Source organism: Phragmites australis, chromosome 24 (genome assembly GCF_958298935.1).
Source record: "Phragmites australis chromosome 24, lpPhrAust1.1, whole genome shotgun sequence".
Taxonomy (NCBI): Eukaryota; Viridiplantae; Streptophyta; class Magnoliopsida; order Poales; family Poaceae; genus Phragmites; species Phragmites australis.
This window is the reverse complement of record NC_084944.1, coordinates 9,511,620-9,532,107: the sequence shown is the minus strand read 5'-3', so window position 1 is coordinate 9,532,107 and position 20,488 is coordinate 9,511,620. Positions and strand designations below refer to the sequence as shown.

At 43.3% G+C, this 20,488-nt stretch overlaps 2 protein-coding genes and 1 pseudogene across 2 annotated transcripts; 2 read left to right on the top strand and 1 right to left on the bottom strand.

Annotated features, from left to right (window-relative positions):
* Positions 1-573: 573 nt before the first annotated feature.
* LOC133907719 (uncharacterized oxidoreductase At4g09670-like) lies at positions 574-5,795 on the top strand. Its single transcript, XM_062349794.1, has 2 exons — positions 574-1,204; positions 4,963-5,795. The coding sequence occupies exons 1-2, from the start codon at positions 713-715 to the stop codon at positions 5,581-5,583; spliced, it is 1,113 nt and encodes a 370-aa protein (XP_062205778.1). The 5' UTR covers positions 574-712; the 3' UTR covers positions 5,584-5,795.
* A 1,117-nt stretch (positions 5,796-6,912) lies between these two features.
* LOC133907174 (uncharacterized oxidoreductase At4g09670-like) lies at positions 6,913-11,568 on the top strand (annotated as a pseudogene).
* Positions 11,569-18,114: 6,546 nt separating this feature from the next.
* On the bottom strand, positions 18,115-18,994 carry LOC133907852 (transcription factor ILI3-like). Its single transcript, XM_062349946.1, has 3 exons — positions 18,981-18,994; positions 18,682-18,848; positions 18,115-18,535 (listed from the first exon to the last, which is right to left on the bottom strand). Exons 2-3 carry the CDS (start codon positions 18,787-18,789, stop codon positions 18,377-18,379), a joined length of 267 nt encoding a protein of 88 aa, XP_062205930.1. The 5' UTR covers positions 18,790-18,848; positions 18,981-18,994; the 3' UTR covers positions 18,115-18,376.
* Positions 18,995-20,488: the final 1,494 nt, after the last annotated feature.

Below are 20,488 nucleotides of genomic sequence, written 5' to 3'. Positions count from 1 at the left end.
ATGAGAGAGCGGTAGCCGTCTATTATTGTAATTTTTTTTTATCAGAGATCTATTTATTTAAATGTTAATATTAGAAAATATAAAATTAAAAAAACTATGCTTCGGTCTTGTCGAAGAAGGCCGAAGGGCATGGTATACTGATCGTGTCTAGCGAGCACAGCCCCTACGCGGCCCGCGACACGACGAGCACGGCCTGACCCAAGTCCACCTCTAGTGAAGAGCATATGGCAGTATCCAGAAAGTAGCACTATTCAAGGCCTATTTAGAATGTACGAATGATGATAAAACACATGAATATGGGAAAGAACCGATTTCTGTACGAATGCAAGTGTAAAAATAGTGGACTGCAGAACACAGAGAAATTAAAAGAAAAAAGACAGGAATTTGAAGAAAACTTTGCACAAAGTAAACTTTCCATGAGGATTAACCTCATGTTAGTACTCTTCTAAAAAATAAAATTTAATTACCAAACAAGCCATTACATGGGAATTTAAAAGGCCCTGTGGCGGAGATAATCCTTGGTTTGAACGAGCTTTAGAAGGATCTAGCGTGAGAAATGGAAGCTTGGCCCTTTTTAGAAGGATCTGGCGAGTAGCGATGCTCACAGCGGACGAGTCCAAACACAACAAAAGCCAACGCTAGAGTAGGACGCAGTCGCCTCTCCTTACCACACACCGGGAGAGCCCACGCCGTCGCCCGCTCGCCACCGCCCATGTCGACCTCCGCCGCCGCGCCGGACCAGCCGCCGTTCCCGGTGCGCTTCGGTATCCTGGGCTGCGCCACCATCGCGCGCAAGGTGTCGCGCGCCATGCTGCTGGCGCCCGGCGCCGCCGTCGCCGCCGTCGCCAGCCGCTCCGAGGACAAGGCCCGCCTATTCGCCGCCGACAACGGCCTCCCCGCCGCTGGCCTCCGCCTCCACGGATCCTACGAGGCGCTCCTCGACGACCCGGACGTCGACGCCGTCTACGTCCCGCTCCCCACCAGCCTCCACGTGCGCTGGGCCACCGCCGCCGCCGCGCGGGGCAAGCACGTGCTCCTCGAGAAGCCCACCGCGCTCTGCGCCGCAGACCTTGACGCCATCCTCGCCGCCTGCGACGCCGCGGGGGTCCAGTTCATGGACTCCACCATGTGGATGCACCACCCGCGCACCGCCAAGATGAGGGAGGTCGTCGACGACAAGGACGCCATCGGCGACATCAAAGTGGTGAGTTCTTTGAAACCTTTATCAACTACTAGATTCCGGTGGAAATTGGAAATGTCCAACCTCAATTATCCATATGAAATACAAAGAAATGGATTTCTAGGGGGGGGGGATTGATTGTTCCCTACTGTGAATGCCATCTAGACTGACAATGCTTGTTATCAACAGTCCTGTAGCCTTAATTTGTCAAGTGTGATAAGATTCCCTAGTAAAGTGTATCTTATTGCAGTTTGTCCTCGTATCTGGCGAGGGCTTGTTGCTACCTGGAATAGAAAACTAGGAACTTTGAGAAGCGGGGCCATGGTTGCAATCTTGTGGCCTGAGATGTGTTTTTGCCTTTTAAATCTGCCGAGTCATCTGTGCAACTTAGTAGTAGAAGAGAAAGGAATTTAATTTCAAGTTTGTGTCAGGCTATGGAGTGGTGGACAGAAGGTTATTGAGAAAATACTCCTCTTTCTCTGTTACTAAACAATGTTATTACCGCTCCCTGAAAAATGTTGTTCGTACAGAAAAATGGACCATGCAACCTGATATCAAATGGTTATTCACTGTTCACTGCAGGAGCAACTGTTTGAACTGTACAATGATCAACACTACAATAATCATAAACCAGATAAATGTTTAAAAGGGTCTGAAGAAACCAACCATAAAACCATATTTAATTGGTATGGTGCTCAAGGACAGGACATAAAAATGATGACAGAGCTACTAAACAATATATACCAGGTACCTTTCCATATCTCCTTGCCATGTTGGCACGGCGAAGGAATGGTGACCTTTTGTTGCTACCAATTTGAAACTATTATCTCCTTTCAGTCCTTTGAAATTTAGAGTTTGTTTTATCTGCTCTGTTCTCCAAAACACCTTCAAGGGTGAAGGCCCTTGTACACTTATCATCATTAACTAAGTCACGGTTCCTGTATTTCCATTTCTTACTCGCCAAACTTATCGGATAGCAATATCAGTATTTCTTTAAATTCTGAAAAAAAAATATTGATTTTCTTTTGGCTGGCAATGGAACTATCATATTGCTTGAAATGTAGTGTTGGTTTGTTCTGCTCTTTCCTCCAAAACTTCTTGAAGGTCATTATCCTTGTCGAGCTCTAACCAAGAATGGACCTTTATATATGTGAATAGCCAACTAAAGCTTTGTGGTTCACCATTCTTCCTTTGTCTTTTCTGGTTATCTGACCTCATAATGTGTCTTATGAGTGCTATGTCCAAAATACTCAACTATACTTATGGTCAAGTCATTCTGATTGGTACGTGAACAAATCATTTGACTACACAGTGAAGGACTTCGTTATTGGTGTTAGTGCCTTAGTGGAAGGCCAGCATGTTGCGTGAACAACCATATAAATATGGTGCCAGAGAATAGCTGAACACTTAGCCCATTTTCACCGGATATGCCCCTATTAAAAAAACTCGGGTAGGGGGAGAGGCACCCACCCTAGAAGGTGATAATCGAACCTTGGTTGGCTAGGTGACAACCATCCCACTAGCCAATGTATCTCTAAGGAGATTTTCATATGCCCCCATTAACATAGCTAATATTTTTTGCCCTTTAATGTTATGCTAGACCAACACTCTTAATCAGTAATGTGGCGCTAATTGTCAGTCACACCAAAATATCACATCTGAAGTTTTTAAGCAGCTCCAAACTCCTTGGATACTTGAAGAGTAGTGCAGTAAATACTGAATTTCAGCTTGATTTTTTCTAATCTAAACCTTTAATGAAGGTTAAGCGGTCAGTAAAATTTCTATCTAGTTCTCTGCCTGTTTCCATTCCCTATCATTGTCATGTATCATTTCAAAAGTAAATGCAGTCAGGCAAAATTGTCTGCCAATCTGTATCTTGAGGATGCATATCTTGAACAAATTCTGGCTTGTTCAATCACATCCATCTGGAGAATCTGTGGCTTTTTTTCTTGATATCAATCACGATATACATATCTTTTCCCGCACTCGTTTTGATCCCCATCCATGTGCTCTTTTGTACCTGAGTCGTAACTTTCCCAATCTTTGTGCTAAATCAATCTTGCTACTCAAACAATTATAATGTGGTTTAAATTTCTTAGCTTCTTTGGATGGTTTAATAATATATTACGGGCATCTTCCCAACTATGAAGTGCCAATATTGTTTTACCACTATTACCTTTATATTCCTCTACTCTCAGTCCAAAATTGTTATCGGTTGAATCCTTTCTGAAAGTCTGAGTGTATTGATACAATCAGGATTTGACATTATAAGACCTGCTGCAAGTGTGGCATTGTGAATCTGGTTTTGCCCTTTGGCATTATTACGACTGAGAAGTACCTGAGAATAGTGACATTCATTCTGAAGGCTTAACCGTTTATACTCGCGTATTTCACTACTCTTATAGTCACATGCATTACCTTTAGGGGTCCTCACTTACACTGAGAAGTACCTGAGCATAGTGACACTCATTTCTCAACAGTAGCAACGCAGCAGTTGGCTCACACAAGGACTAGGAAGGCTTTGTTATTAGGACTATATCTGTTTGGTTGTTTGGTATGTTTTGGCTGAGCGTTTCTTTACTAGTATATAATATTGAGTTGGTCCTGGTGATGATGTGGTTTCACCTTGGGATCTTATGTAGAGGATGGGATCATCGTCCCTATGCATATGTATGTGCAGGTGACTTGTGGTGCGATTTTCTGTAGATTGTTGATGTGATGCAAATGTTTCAATTTTCAGATTTAAATATAAATATTTTGCATGATGGATTTCGTATGGTTTCTTGAGGACATAGATATACTGCAAATAAACTAGATATGTTTGGGAAAATCATCTGTTTTTTGTCTTTAGAACCTGGATAATATTAATTGAGATACTTGGCACTGCATGGGGACTTGGTTAGTTATCCTTTAGATTGATCTTATCAATTGTTAGGGCCTTTGGAGAGCTTTATACAGTGGCGGAACTTGGAGGGGGGAGGTGCTTCTATGCTTGACCATTGAGAGGTGCACAAATTTTGAAGCACAAGTGCATTCAAGTGCTTTTAGGATTTCTTCAACTCCTATTAAAAAGGTGAAACATATAAGAGCCACTTGGGAAGAGAGGGCTAGTTTGCCTTCATCTAGTGCCGTTCTTATTCAAATTGTGACCGTTAAACCTCCTTCCAACAGATGTTTACCCCTGTAAGATAAAGCAACAAATAGATATAAATAAACATAAATTTATGTCAATGTGGGGGTTTAGTTTTGATAATATTCTGCAGTTTTGAGTTGAGATGTCTATGACAAATTTGACACAGCTGGAACTATGAAGATGAGTTGAGGTTGAATGTTTGGCAGATGAGTAGTTTTTTTGAAAGGAATACGGAAGGGGAGACCCCTTTCGCGGAAATGAAACGCCTAGGTTGCGACCCCAGGGATCGAACCTAGGCGGGCTGGGCGAGCAACCCTCCACCAAGCCACCCGAGCTATGCTCGGTTTTCGAAAGCACTGTAATATGAATGCCTGTGGTTTTGTAATATATATTTCCAAAAAGCATCTTGGATCAATGTGACAATGTGATTATTTTATGCTCATGGAAAAAATTTCAAACCATTAGAAGCGACTTAGATATACGTATGAAATGTTATAGGTTAACATGTGCTTCGCAGCCTTTATGTATTCACTACTATAGAGTGATGTTTTTCATGGTAGAATATTGTAACTGTTTGCTTCCACTTATTAACTATTATGCAGAATTCTATAGGTTAAAAAGATCATTGGATTTTGTTCTTTTGCTGCAGATAAATAGCATGTTCAGCTTTCGAGCAAATGAAGATTTCCTCCAGAATGACATCAGGGTAAAGCCAGACCTTGATGCCCTGGGTGTACTTGGCGATGTTGGGTGGTACTGCATCCGTGCAATCCTGTGGGCTGTTGACTATGAGCTGCCTAAAACTGTGATCTCATTGCGTGATCCTGTCAAGAACCGATCTGGCGTGCTTATTGCGTGTGGTGCGACATTGTACTGGGCAGATGGCAAGACTGCCACCTTCAACTGCTCTTTCCTTGCCAATCTCACCATGGACATCACCTTAGTTGGCACAAATGGCACTCTCCATGTCACTGATTTCGCCATCCCATATGAAGAGAAGTCTGCGGAGTTCAGTGTGGCTTCAAAGTCAAACTTTGCCGAGCTCCACATCGGATGGGATCCTCTGCCAAGCAAGCATGTCGTCACGACGGACCTGCCACAGGAGGTCCTCATGGTCCAAGAATTCTCGAGGCTTGTGCAGAACATCCGAGACGCTGGCGGCAAACCTGAAGGGAAGTGGCCGGCTATCACCCGGAAGACCCAGGTGGTGTTGGATGCAGTGAAAGCTTCGATTGACAAGGGGTCTGAGCCAGTTGAGGTTGCCAACTAAATGCAACAAATAACTGCCTGATATGTTTCTAAGCCAAAGCTTATACTTGACATATTTGCTCAAACCATACTTCTGTATCCTACACGAAACAACTACTTGTAATAATTTGAAGGATTCTGGTCCAATTAAGGAGAACTTTATGATGCATCAAGCAAGATGTTATTACGAACAAATGGTGTAGTATACGGGGAACATGGAAGCTTTGAGTGATCTGTTATGGTCTGGAATTACTGTTCACGCAAGTATTCGTGATACTGTATTACAGCGCCCACGTGGTAATCTATTAGTTAGTTTTAAAGATAAGATTTATTAATTTAGATTGTTAAGAACGACTCCTATATAAAAAAGGGCATATCATCCATTGTAATTAAGAGAAATCAATCTAGTTTTCGGACCCTTTCTTTTAAGTCTTTTTAAATATTCTATCTTTTTAATCTATAGTATAATCCATATCCTTAGTAGTCAACGTCGTCTGTATCTTTCCTATGGATATTTACCCTAACAAATCCATTGATGGTTGTGTTGCCAAATATAATCGGTGAAAAGGGAGGTTTAGGTTAGAGGTCCTTTTCTATCATTAGTCCTGCTTGCTGTTGCAATTTGCAAACTTGCAATGTAGCTGCCCAATTCAGCTAAAGTACGAGCAGTGAATGAAGAGTACAAGCATGAGGGCTGTCATGTGATGTTCTGGTCATGAACAAGTAAAATTTCCGGGTAAGTTGGGCAACATCTGCAAGCTGACCAACGTAACTATGCTCCATTGAGATGTCACTGATGGTGGTTTTGTGGATGATAATTGCAAGTACCAAGTGGCTTACCGACAACGGCGACAGTCGGGAATTCGTGATGTCTGAATTCTGAAGAAGAGTCTAAGGATGAAAAGGGATGGTTAGTGTCGACAGTGGCTTTTTGCCAGCCTTGGCTTGATCCAGGATGGGTAGGGTTCCTCCGACAACCTCAAGTCGAGATCAGCTGGTAAGTGTCCACTGTCTGGTTCTAGGAAAGTGCTATCTTTTTTTTTTTTCAAAACGACAGCATGCTCTATCGATTTTATGTTTGAAGAAGAGAGTTGATTCAGCTTATAAGGGAGACCGAACTCAAAAACTATTACAACTTTACTGGAACAAAAACCCAACACAGAACGCACCAACGACCACTTGGACACTACAATTAATAGAAACCACCATAGGTTATCATTGCCAAGTACGTCTACAACTCCGACTTCCTACAGTGATCCTCAACTACTGCCTCAATCCACCGACTCTATCACGGGGAAATGTCGTGCACCGTGTCATCATTGCCAAGCTTCGACCCCCCCCCCTCCCTCCAATGCAGCAGCTCCAACTTCCCAACTGCAAGGCTAGCCCTATGCGAAGAGCAACACCAATGAGGCAAACAACCCAACAAAAGATAATGCCCAATGAGCTGAAGATTCAATGTGGTCGAAGCTATCACCAAAAGATCCACGTCAGTGCCCAAGCCTGCAACCAATTGAACCCAGGAAGGGACCTCCATTGTGACGCCTCTAAGGAGGGAACAACATCCGCAGGCGTCGCTATCGCCTGTCTGTACACCCAAAGCTCAGTTTTCACCTGAAGAGTTTCCAACCTGGAGGTGGAAGAGAGGCATCACGACAATGCCTCCAAGAAGGGGAGTGGTGCCTCAAGCGTTATTGTTGTCGGTGTTGACAAGAAGCTGAGCAAGACTTTCGTATGTGACCTTGCTCCCCAATCGACAGCCACAGGCAAAACCCAACGGCAGATCAACCAAAGCAGCCACCTCTTCTACCACGTGTGCCACCCGAGCCACCACCATGTCACCGAGCTCCTCGCGGACCAAATTTGGGAGAGAGAAGACAGATCCGATAAGGGAGAGAGCATAGACGATGATAGGAGGCTAGGAGGTGAGCACAGAGAGCTAGAGTTCTAGGCGGTGAAGTTAGAGTCACCCCTCGAGTCAATGGTGGCCACACAAGGCCACCTAGAGGGGGCTTCTAAGCAGTGAAGTTAGAGTCACCCCCGAGTCGCCACAGGGACGACACAAGGGTCTCTGGAAGAGACATAATAAGGTAATGCATTGCTAAGTACCATCTTAAAAACAAGAGTGAGGTTTTCTCCTTTACTTTTCCTAGATTCAATAGTGTTATGATGCTTTTTCATGAAAAATAGCTTCATAGAATTTGCACGTAGATTGCCCTCATTTCAGTCAACTTGAAATACTTTATCTAATAATTTCAAATATGTGCCTTGAAATACTTTAGTGGCCACAAATAACATTTCATTAGTAATTTTCATACATTTTTTTAAAAAAATAATGTAAATATATTTTTTAAAAGTGACGCACTCGCACACCACACACTCACGGACGTCTTGCAAAAAAATTTAAAACTTTGATTATAATATCATTCATATCAATATAAGATCGTCTGAGTCAATAATTATGAACTAAGCGAAACCGAGCGGTGGCCAAAAAAAAAAAATTAATTGGCTCAAACACAACAAAATGCAACGGTAGAGTAGAGCGCAATCGCGTCTCACGACCTGAGGGCTGTACTACTGAAAGCCCTCACCACCCCACACACCCCACACCGAGAGAGCCCACCCGCCGGCCGCCGCCGCGCCCGGTGCGGTTCGGCAATCCTGGGCTGCTCTGACATCGCGCGCAAGGTCGCGCGCGCAATGCTGCTCGCGCCCGGCGCCGCCGTCGCCGCCGTCGGCAGCCGTTCCGAGGGCAAGGCCTGCCGCCACCACGGCTCCTACGAAGCGTTCCTAGACTACACGGGCGTCGAGGCCGTCTACCTCCCGCTCCCCACCAGCCTCCACGTGCGCTGGGCCACCGCCGCCGCCGCGGGGGGGCAAGCACGTGCTCCGCGAGAAGCCAACCTCGCTGTGCGCCTCGGACCTCGACGCCATCCTTGCCGCCTGCGACGCTGCCGGGGTCCAGTTCATGGACTCCACCGTGTGGATGCACCACCCGCGCACCGCCAAGATACGGGAGCTCGTCGACGACAAGGATGCCATCGGCGACATGAAACTTGTGAGTTCTCGAAACCTTCGTGCTAGATTTCAATGGAAATTGGAAACGCCTAACTTCAGTTACCAGTAAGAAATACAAGGAAATGGATTTCTAAAGGAAAAAAATTGATTCTTTTTCCCTATTGTCAATGCCGTCTAGACTGATAGTGCTTGCTTATCAACAAACTGCCGTGTTGCCTTAATTTTGTCATGTATGATAAGAGATTCCCTAGTGAAGTGTATCTAGTATTTTATTGCAGTTTGTCCTGGTATCTAGCAAGGGCTTGTTGCTACTTCGTCAAAAAATAAAACACTATGAACTTTGGGAAGCGCCATGCGAGCACTCTTACTACTGAAAACCTTACTGGTTTGACATATGTCTGGCTTCTGAAACGAGTCAAATGTCGCAACTTAGTAGAAGAAGAGAAAGGACTTAATTTCAATTTGTATCAGTGTGACGGCCGCTCAGGCAGTCAAGCCACAGAGTGGCTCCTCCACAAAATAATCCACTGTAAACTGTAGGAGAAACTGTTTCAGAAGTAAAAATAAATAATAAAACAATAACCATACATCCGATCTCTCCAATTGGTACCTCCATCTATCACCATTCTTATTCAAGTTGTCACCATCCTACCTCCATCTATCACTATTCTGCAGAACTTTACAGGTTAACAAAGATCATTGTTATTTCTTCTTTTACTGCAGATAAACGGTGTGTTCAGCTTTCGAGCCAACGAAGATTTCCTCCAGAATGACATCAGAGTAAAGCCAGACCTAGATGCCCTGGGTGCACTCGGCGATGTTAGGTGGTACTGCATCCGTGCAATCTTATGGGCTGTTGACTATGAGCTGCCCAAGACCGTGATCGGACATCGTGATCCTGTCATGAACCAAGCTGGAGTGCTTCTTGCCTGTGGTGCCACATTGTACTGGGCAGATGGCAAAACTGCCACCTTCAACTGCTCTTTCCTTACCAATCTCACCATGGACATCACCTTAGTTGGCACAAATGGCACTCTCCATGTCACTGATTTCGTCATCCCATATGAAGAGAAGTCTGCGGAGTTCAGTGTGGGCTTAAAGTCAAGCTTTAACGAATTCGTCACCGGATGGGATCCACTGCCGAGCAAACATGTTGTCACGACGGACCTGCCACAGGAGGCCCTCATGGCCCAGGAATTCTTTTTTTTCCTCAAACAGACGGCACAAGCACTGTTGATTTTATCATAGAAGAAAAGAATTAATTCAGTTTAAGAAGGAAACTGGACTCGAGAACTTTATAATTGTACGGTTAATTAGAGGAAAAATCACTTAACATAGCTCAAAAAAGACAGAGTCCATCACAGGTCATCGTTGCTAGGTTTGCTGTTCTAGTGGCACAACAAGTCCGACTTCCCACATTGGAACTCAACTACACTTCTGAGCTTTCTGGTGTGGTCAAAACTATCGCTAAACTGACCATGGCAACACCTAAACTAGCAGCCACCTTAATGTGGTGGTGGACCTCCAAAGGTGACGCTTCCAAGAAGGACGCGGTATCCAAACGTCGTCATCGCCTATCCGGAAGCCTGAACTGGGTTTTCACCTAGAGAGTCCCGTAGGTGGGAGAGTGGGAGGTGCCACGATAATGCCTTCAAGGAGGAGAACGATGTCTGTAGACGCTGTTGTCATTAGCACCGGCAACAACTCGGACTAGGCTTTCGCCCGTGCCTTCACACACTGCACCCACCACACATTCGAATCGCAAATGACACACACCAAATCCACCGCCGAGGCCATGCTACCAAAGGAGCGGCGGCCAACACCTAGCGCATGCACCGCCCACCACCGGCAGCCACTGAGCTCTCCACAAGCCTGATCTGGTGGGAGAAGACAGATTGGCAAGGGGGGGGGGGAGCCCAAATGGCACTGGAACGCTGCGATGGTACGAGTGCCATAAGGTTGGAAGAAACCCAGCAACTTCATCGATATACGTAGTGCCAAGTGGTGGCAGCCGGCCACCACCATCGAGCATGGATGGCGGCCTCAGCAAGTCATCATCGACCAACGGCACCACCAGCGATAGCTCAGCAACAACAATCCTACCACACCTCAACATCAGGTGGTGGTTAGCACCAGCAGCGCAAAACGACGGCGTGCACTGGATCGGCAAAAACGATGAGCAGACCAACATCGACAACAACACCATAACATATTCAATGCTAGGTTACTCGAGCCGACGAACGACCGCCTTGGTCGCCCGTACCACATGCCTCTGCGACGTGACCCCACAACCTGGACATATCGCCTCACGAGGGGTTTGTGACGTGGCAAGACATGCGCACCGAAGACGCCGTGGAGGTGTGTGCCTTCCGCCTGTTTGCCTGGAGAAGCATAGCGAGGGCGACCTCGGCATGGCGCTGCTGCACAACCGGAACGTTGACCACCGCTGGAGCAACCAGGAGCTCGACACGGTGGACGACCACTTGCTAATTGCTGCAGCCATAAGCATCACGGCATCATGCGGTAGCCGTCAGATCCAGCCGGATCTACCCGTTGACGCCTCGATCCACACAGCAAAAGGTAGATCTGGCCAAGAATCGCTCGCCGACACCTCGATTCACACCGGAAGGAGAGGGAGGGAGGGGAAGGAGAGGGAGGGGAGGGGGAGCTCACGACGGACACCACTTGGCGCCAGCACTGCCACCGTCGCCATCCTGCATTGGTGGTGGTGGCCACACGAGGTCACGAAGGGGAGGAATGAATCACAATGGAGGCCTCTTGGGAGAGCGATGGGGGGTGTCGTTTTCTCAAGAAGAAATTAACAACGAGCCCAGTCCAGGAATTATCGAGGCTTGTGCAGAACATCGGGGACGCTGTCGGCAAGCCAGAGGGGAAGTGGCCGGCTATCACCCGGAAGACACAGGTAGTGTTGGATGATGTGAAAGCTTCTAGTGACAAGGGGTCTGAGCCAGTCAACATCGTCAGCTAAATGCAATAAATAACTGTTCGTTTAGATGATATGTTTGCACTCCATAGCTTGTACTTGATATATTTGCTCAAACTATACCTCTGTATCCTACACGAAACAGTAAAATTACCTGTAATAATTTGAAGGGATGTGGTCAAATTTAGGACAACGCTACAATGTGTCAAGCCGGTTGTTATTACAAATAAATGTTGTAATACATGGGGAGATGATTCAGAGATCAGATAGCTGTTTCAGCTCCTTGCTGCAAACTTGCAATGTTGCTGGCCTGTTTATCTGAAGTATCAACAATACACCGAGCATACAATCTTGCGTGTGTGAAGACGATGTTGTGATGAAGATGATGGCGTGTGTGAAGCTGTGATGAAGATGCTGTTGGCATGTTGTGGATGACAATGGCAGGTGTGCTGCAACTACTGCTGCCAGAACGGAGTACTCTAACGAAAGCGGCTCACCAACGGTGGCGACGACTACCGATGTTGTGTTTGTAAGAGTTTGTTGCTGATGGCTGTTTCAAAGACTGTGATGGCTCAACAGTTATAAACTAAGACCACTTCGTCGTGCCAGAGTTTTAATGTTTGAGCTTTGATAGGATGGCCAAAGAACTTTCTGAGGAGAGGTAAATCCAAGTTGGGTGAGCACTGATTATCCAGTTATGTCATAATCCGTTCTCGAATATGCTTGATGGCTTACAGCACTGTAGGAGGGAACAATGGCCAATTATCTTGTGCATCACCAATTAGTGCAGTGTTCTTCTGTCAGCTTTAATTTGGCTTGTTCCAGGACGGGCAAGGTTTCATGAAAGGATCATATGAAATTTTGGGATTCTATAGTGATCTGTTTTTTTCCCTGGAAAAGTTGGCTTAATCAATTTGCAAGGGACACGAATTGGCCACATTGTGTTCATTTGCGCAACCCACGCCAATCATGACGAAAATAGTTTAATTACGGTTAATTATTCTAAAATGTTTGATTTATCTATAATCTTAATAATAAAATTGGCCAAGGAAAGAAGACATCTTCTTCGCTCTTAACATCCAAAAATTACCACGTTATTAAAAAAAATCCCTATCCATACTTATAAGTTACTCACCACTACTGTTACGAAAAGTACACTAAAATATCCAGATACATGTTTCTCTATTAACTACCTCTATCATTATCAGAATCTGTTTATTATCTTAGAAATTGGCCAAAAAAGGAGCCTTCACATTTAACCTCAAGGGTTAGAAAATCTCACGCTAATCATTGTAAAAAGAAAATATCTCCACCATTAGTTTAGTAGGCATAGATGAGACGGCTGTATCTTAACTACGTTTCTACACTATCCTATGGGTACGAGAGATAGAAGGATAGGAAGCTTTAAAACTTATCTGAGGGGAAGAATTTTACGTGAGAGAGATTCATATGAGTATTATAGCTTTACGTGAGAGATTCCTATGGTTACGTGAGATTCATAATATGTGTATGTAGTAATGGTTCTGTAGTAACTCCGTCAGATTTTACTGTTTATAGTGTACTGTAACATTAAGATTTTATCCGTCGCTTTACGATTCAACGGTGCACAACAATTTAAAGTCACTGACTTCACTCTATGTGAAGTCAGGAGATCTCATTCCCTCCAAAACAACACTGAGTTAGAATTCCTAAGTACGAACAACTCTAAATTTAATGAATCTCTATTAAATGAATCTGTGGAGGTGCACGCCTTTCATCTATAACAAAAATTTATAGATATAAAAAGGAACATATAATTTTACAATTAGAACTTTTTTTCTTTTTTATTTTAGTTAGGAATTTTTAAAATTAGTTTTTAAAAGCTAAACTAAAATAAACAAACTGCTTTCACAATTTGCTTTTCAAAATCTCACCTCTTTTCAGCCACAATTAGACACGTCTGTTCCCCATGGACCAGCGGCTGCTGCTCCTCGTCCTCCTTGCGGCAGCCTCGTGCGTCAACGTCGCCGTGACCGAAGCGTCGTGCCCCGTCGCGTTCTCTGCCTTCTCCATGTGGGCTCTCGCCTCCGCCGCGCTCGCTGTGCTCCTCCCGCGCCGCGGCACCGAGTGAAGAGGTCGCGTCCGGCTGCCATCAGCGTCCACGTCCTCCAATCGATGTCATGTCAGTGCACTTCCTTTGACTTCCTCGCCATAGTTTCTTTAACTCCAGCCGCTGGGTTTCAACGCCGCTGCAGCCGTCCGTACTTACGTGCGCTCGCGTGGGATGTCGGAGGCTGGGCCTGCCGTGGCCAAGTGAACTCAAGGGAACTCATCTCATCGCTCTAATTTTACTTTAATTTTCCCATTCCTCATCGAAAAAAAAAATCATGTGATCGATCTCTCCGAGCTATGGTTCTTGATGATGGCGTGGCCATGGCGGCAGCTGGTGTTCGTCGGGACCTCACGAGCCGGCGTTCGATCTCTTCAAAATCCCACTATCCAGTTTCCACATGCATTTACTTTTTCCTTTTGTTTATTCAGAAGCTCAAAGGAGTCGGCCAATACTGTTAGTTACCACTTCTGAATTTTGCAATGCTGCAGTTGCCCTCTGTTTTTGTGGCTCTTCTTTTCAGCAAAATTTGTGTAAAACAAATGTAGAAATGTACAGAATTTGCTGCAGTTGTCCTCGGTTTAGGTCAACAATGGTTATATTATGTTCCAATGTCTTTTTTTAGTTTCCAATTGTAATGTTACATCCAAGGTCATAATCCGAAACAAATGTACAATTATTGAAGCTGATTCAACTAGTTGAGATGTTCGTATTTCAACATTTTGTTTTCTTCTATTCTGACAATTGCATAATGCATATAGTTTAGACTTGTTGATTGCAAATTTGTGAAATTAATGTAGAATTGTTAAGACATGAAGAAGAACGGAGACATTGCGTCGCCTTTTTGAAAACATGAGGCAAAGACAAAAAAGATTACGGCTGAAGTGCAAACTCAAGAACAAGAATTACCTTCTATTTATGTAAGATTTTATTTCATATTTTCATATTTGAACTTATTTTAATATATATATATATATTATACTTTTAGCAAAAAATATCTATATATTATATTCGAAATTTTTTAGTCTCCGTGAACATCCAGCGATGAAATCTTGGATCCGCCACTGGCTTTAAGGGATTGACTGTTTATCGAGAAAGGCCTTTGCTTGTATTGTTTTTATTTTTACCTTGTATGATAAGATGGGTATATTTTTGCTATCTTAAAACGAGAAGGTTTAGATATGCATCCGTGATCTTTTGTTTGTCAATCATTTTTATCTCGTAATTTTTTTTACTTTGATTATAATATTATTAATTTCACATATGTGTCACGTGCAGGGTTCAAAAATTTGTCGGTAACCAACCAAAATACGCGATAACCGAGCATCTCAGTCCGGCTCGGTTTCAGAAACCGAATAGTAATCAAATTTGAATTCAAAAAATTCAAAAAATAAAACATATTCAAAAAAATTTAGAAACAATCCTAAAAAAAATGAAAAAAAAATCAAAAATAATATCGTTTGCATCATATTCTATAGGGAGGAAGTTTGAAAAAAATAAAAAAAGTTGAAGCGTGCGGCTCAGTTATTAACTCATGTTAAGAAAAAGCTTAACATGTAAACAAATATTTTTCTTGCGTAGAACGTATTTTAAGAGGATCTTTAAAATTGATTTCACTTTATTTAGAGTTTTATTAATTTCTTCCTGATTTTTACAAAGTTCACAAGCATAAAGTGAATATGTTAAAAAACAGCATTGTAATTAACTTTTTCATGTCTACAATTATTTTTTCTACGTAAATTATAGTATAAATAAAATAATAAAAGTGGTTTCACTAATTTCACTAATCTAGTCGCAACACATTTAAACAATCCTGCATATTACAATAACTAATTCATGAGTTTATGTATTTTTGAAAGACATAGGATCATGTAAGAAGACTAACAAAATTAGTTTCATGATTTTTGGATTAGCAAAGAGTAAACTATGCATTTAACTTGGTTTAACAAATACATTTTCTCACAGAAAATTTCAAACTTTTTTATGAGTATAAATACTTTTATCATGTAGATCATGTTACAAGTAAACTAATAAAATTTGTTTCACTTGATTTGAAGCTCAGATGAATTAGTTATTGATTTTACAAAATTGAGATAATTTTTAGGTTTTTTTAATGTCACTGAAAATCGAGAAAACCGCTCGATAAATCGAGAAAACCGAGCGGTTACCAACAATACGGAAATGTTCGAGAAAACCGATCGATAAATCGAGAAAAACGCTCGGTAACCAGTCCACTGGTTACCAAGAGGTCAATTTCACGAATTTTTTCTCAAATTTTAAATTTTATCAAACAAATTTTATCCAAATTTTATTTAAATTTCGAGCAGATATTACGAATTTTTGATTACCGGCTCGACCTCGGTAACCGACGCGAACGATAAGTTGAACCCTCACGTGTGCATGATTGCTAGCGAAAAGCAAATGGGCCAAGCGTAGGGGAGAAGCGAATAGACTGACGGAAGGTTGTTTACGGCAGAGGTTAAGTGATTTTAGCCCAATTTGTCGTGTGCATACGTACATGTCTAATATAAAAATCATATACTGAGTTCAATATTTTTGTAAAAATAGGTATGCATGTCCAGGTCGATCTGCCCCTGTCTATTCAGCATAGGAAGTATTGGCTGCTTAAATCGCAATGCAGCTTATGCAGGGAACCGCTACAATAGTACAAGTGGGCTCACCTTTGCTATCCGGCAATGATTCCGGGCATCCTTGCTCCCGGACCGTGCCGTGCGCCGGCAGTGTCGCCGCTGGGCCACTCGTGATCCCGTCCAGGAAGCCAAATCTGACAGGACTAGAGTTCTGTTTAGTAAAACTGAAAAAAAAGAGTTTTGAAAAGCTGGTTTTAAAAAGCTAAAAAGCTAATTTTTAATGAAATAAATTAAAAGCTGAGAAGCAAATTGAGAAAAAATTTCCTGTCTTTCTGGTGTGCTAAAAGGCTAAAAATTTATTATAAAAATCAATAGCAAAAATCCAAAGTCAGAAATCAAAAGCTAAAAAACAGCTTTTCAATCAAAAGCTAAAAGAACCTTAGCGGTACCAAACAGGGCAATAGATATCCAGCCATGCAAACGTTGTGTTAACTTGCATCTTTACTTGGGGCCCGAAGGCACTCCTAGAGCACTGGAATTTCATACAAGATTCCTAAGAATTTGATAGGAAATAGCGTAACTCTCGGGGCATGTTTGGAGGATGGGTATTATTACTGCCCCACGATTTTTTTGTGAGAAGTTCAATATGAAATAAATTCGAAGGATTTAGATTCCAATTCGCCCTTTCCAAACATGCTCTTACCAATTTTGTATGAAACTCTTCCCGTCTTTTCAAACAGGCTCTTACCGTTCAGTACTGGTCTTCAAATCGTTGCTACCACATTGCAGTATGTGCACATACTCTAGAATGCAAACTTTATTTCGTAAACATGGAGGGGCGTTAGTTTCATACTCTTTCTGTAAGTTTTTTTAAGTACATACATGGCGTACACAATGACACACACCACACGTATCTCTTACCCATGTTAGAAATACGTGCTCTAAATCCTCAGTGTGTGAAAAATGCACGATGACACACACCACACGTGTCTCTTACCCATGTTAGAAATACGTGCTCTAAATTCTCAATGTGTGAAAAATGCACGTGTATACTTACAACCTGAGATGAATGCACATGAGAATAAATCTCATGTAGCATATAAACACCTACGTTAAATGGGGCTCAAACGCAAGCAGACTCGGTCACATGCCAGCGACATTGCCACTGGAGTTGACGCTGGATCTCCCTAGGCTCTTCGTGTAAGTTAGAGACAATGCAGCCGTTCGTCATGACTTACAACTATCCATATATATATAGTTCTTATCCTTCTTCGACAAACAGAGGATTACTCAGACCGAAAAGGAGAACTCAAATGCTTAGCACCACCAGACTCCCTCTCCTAATGCCGCGGCGAACACAGATCGAATATGCATACCGATCAGTACTGATCCCTTTTTAGCCTATTGAAATTCTTGTTACAGTAACATGAAATATAAGTTCTCAAGGATGATGTCGGCTTGTTTTCGTATATGACGTTATATTGGTGGAAATTTGCAAGGTTGGGCTTAGGGATTTTTATATATGACATCATCCGTCGGCTTCCTCACACCTGTCAGGATTTGTCCGTGTTTCCAGTCAGCACTTCTTTTGCTAACGATTATTACTCGAACCGATAGAAGTCAGGGGACATGCGATATGTCTGACGGGTTTGAAACCTTCCACTGTTATTGCATTTTCGCCGACGATTAGATCGTGCCTGTCAAGAAATCCATAATCCGGCAAGAAAATCCACTTTTCTGTTGGTGGTATGAAAAACAGTTAATTTACAACCATCAGCTTCTTGAGCCTCCAATAACTTAAAATATATAAGTTTGTTATTTTTTTTTTTGCATCTTCCATAGCTTGACTCCTTAATTTCCTCAATAATGTTGCATCACAGTATCTTGCACAGATTATTGGACTAGGTTCTGGAACACGGATTATTGGACTAGCAATATTACACAGGGGCTTCTTCAACCTTAATGAACTACAAACCAACACGTACGAGCGACGACATGCACGGAATAGATCAGAGAGGTAATAAACGAAAGCAACAATCGTTTCAAAAAAAAAAAAAAAAACCCGAAAGCAACAAGGGACGACATTATTATTGCCTTCCATTCAGACACTGTGCCTGAATGCATGCAAGAGGCTTCTCGATCTCCATTTCTTCCGATTGAGGGCCAGTTCTAGCTAGGGCGAGCGGAAGAGGCTTCGGATGATGTCGGCCTGGGGGCTGTTGCTGTCCATGGTCGCCATGAGCTCCGACAGCCGGTTGCTGAGATCGTCGACGTCCCGGTGCAGGCTCCTGATGTGCTTGCACATCTCCTGCAGCAGCTTCGACGCCGATGCCTACATGCATGCAGCAGAAGCCATTCACAGAGATTATTAAACACTTACGGTTTGATGCATGGTCATTGATCCGTAACTGTACTGTGGTTCTCATCAACAACCTAGCTAGGTAATTTGCTTTAATAAACCTTTCTAGCTGCCATTACCTGACCGGCGACTCGGCGGCGGGATGACTCCGGGAGGAGGGACTGGAGCTTAGAGATGAGCTCGTTGATCTCGTCGTCGGTGATCCGGCCGGCTCGGGACCCCGACATCTCCGGTGCTTGCCAGTCGTCGTTGATGCCCTTGGCCGGCGACGTCCTAGCTGGTACACCTGAAAAATAATTGTGGACCTCTCTTCTTAAATCCTAATTAGTTATGCTTGAGATCAAACTCCACAAGATGAGAGCAGGTTGGAGGGGACAAGGTGAAAGGGACTCTAGAAAGGAGAGAAGAAGAAACGTACCGAAGAGTGAGTGATTGAAGGCGGGTGTGGAATGGAAGGCGCTGAGGAAGACGTGTATTAATAGGGAGGTGGAGATGGGCCTACTTGTCCCCCCTGTTCGGCCCAGCTCCTACCCGTGGGCCCAGGTTGCCCATACTTGTCCAGTAATTAAACAAGTGAATTGTCAATAATGGGACATGCATCTAAAAATCAATTGTGTATGAAATAAGTTTTCCTAAAAAAGATTGAACCAAGGGCATATGCACCTACTATTTTGCAGCCACTACTACAAAATAGATCTTATATATCGGCTCATCTGAAGGGATCGGTGACATCCTAAGAGTAGAATGTATTAGGATACTTAGAACTATTTCGGCTTCAAAAATAACATAAAATAAACGTATATCAAATTCTATCTAGATGCGCTCTAGGTTTAGCTAGTATATCTACTCTACCGATTAAAGCGCTTACAACCTATCTAAGAAGGTAAATTATAAGAATGTAAATGCGGAAATGTAAATAAGGTAGAGAGAAAACTCGGCACAAGAGATTTTTATCCTGTGGTATCGATGATATGAATGCTATCCCTAGTCCACGTTAGAGCTCCACCAAGGATATGCTCCCGGTCAGCACCCGATCACGGCTCATGAGCCACCAAGTCATAAAGACAATACCTCTACTTGAATGAGCCATCAGAGTAAGGTCTCACTACTAGCCTCTCTTCTAGTTCCTTGTTGCCGTGATCACTTCGGAGCTTGAGCTACTAAGGCAAGGATCTCCACGTCCCCACACAATCGCTTTGCTGCCATTATACACTAAGTCGGAGGGTCAACAAGCTTACCTACGAGTCGCCAAGACTCCAAGGTGCCGACGTACCACTTGGTACAAGGTTGGATCACTCCTTAATCCACTCTCTAGGTAGCAATCACCTAGCAACTCTCTATAGGCCTATAAGCACAACCACTCACTAATTTGTGCTTAATCATCTCGGATAATCACATTAAGCACTTTGGTGGCTTTGATATCTTTTCAGGTATACATGAGCTTCTCTGGACTCCAGCAGCAAGCCACACCTTCAAATAACTGAGTGGACATGTATTTATAGCCTCAAACCTGTACACTAACCGTTAATCCAATGGCTCAGAAAAGTTGTTAATACCGAATGATCTGGTGAGAACAATAGTACTAACACCGGATCATTCAGTGAGTACACTCTCACAAACTAGCCGTTAGAACCTCATTCAAGCCTTTGCGAACACCAAACATTCCGGTATATACTTCATCTCTATCACTGGACTATCCAGTGAGTATATACTTAGCATTCGAGCCTACTGCATCCTCTTTGTGTAAATTGCTCTGGTGTAAGCATCCTGTGCACATCACTTCATCATCGGACTATACGGTGAGTTAACTTCAGCCAATCGAGCCAATGCAACCCTCTCTGAAAATAATGCTGTGGTGTGCACAGCCTTCATCACCGGACCATGCGATGCGTTAAACTTCATTCTGCCTCTTTGCACCGTTCATTG

Excerpts from the sequence above, each read along its gene's own strand:
- LOC133907719 (XM_062349794.1), top strand. The coding sequence starts at position 713 with ATGTCGACCTCCGCCGCCGCGCCGGACCAGCCGCCGTTCCCGGTGCGC. Across the intron at positions 1,205-4,962 it reads CCATCGGCGACATCAAAGTG|ATAAATAGCATGTTCAGCTT; the intron begins GTGAGTTCTTTG and ends CTTTTGCTGCAG.
- LOC133907852 (XM_062349946.1), bottom strand. The coding sequence starts at position 18,789 with ATGTCGGGGTCCCGAGCCGGCCGGATCACCGACGACGAGATCAACGAG. Across the intron at positions 18,536-18,681 it reads GCCGCCGAGTCGCCGGTCAG|GCATCGGCGTCGAAGCTGCT; the intron begins GTAATGGCAGCT and ends GCATGCATGTAG.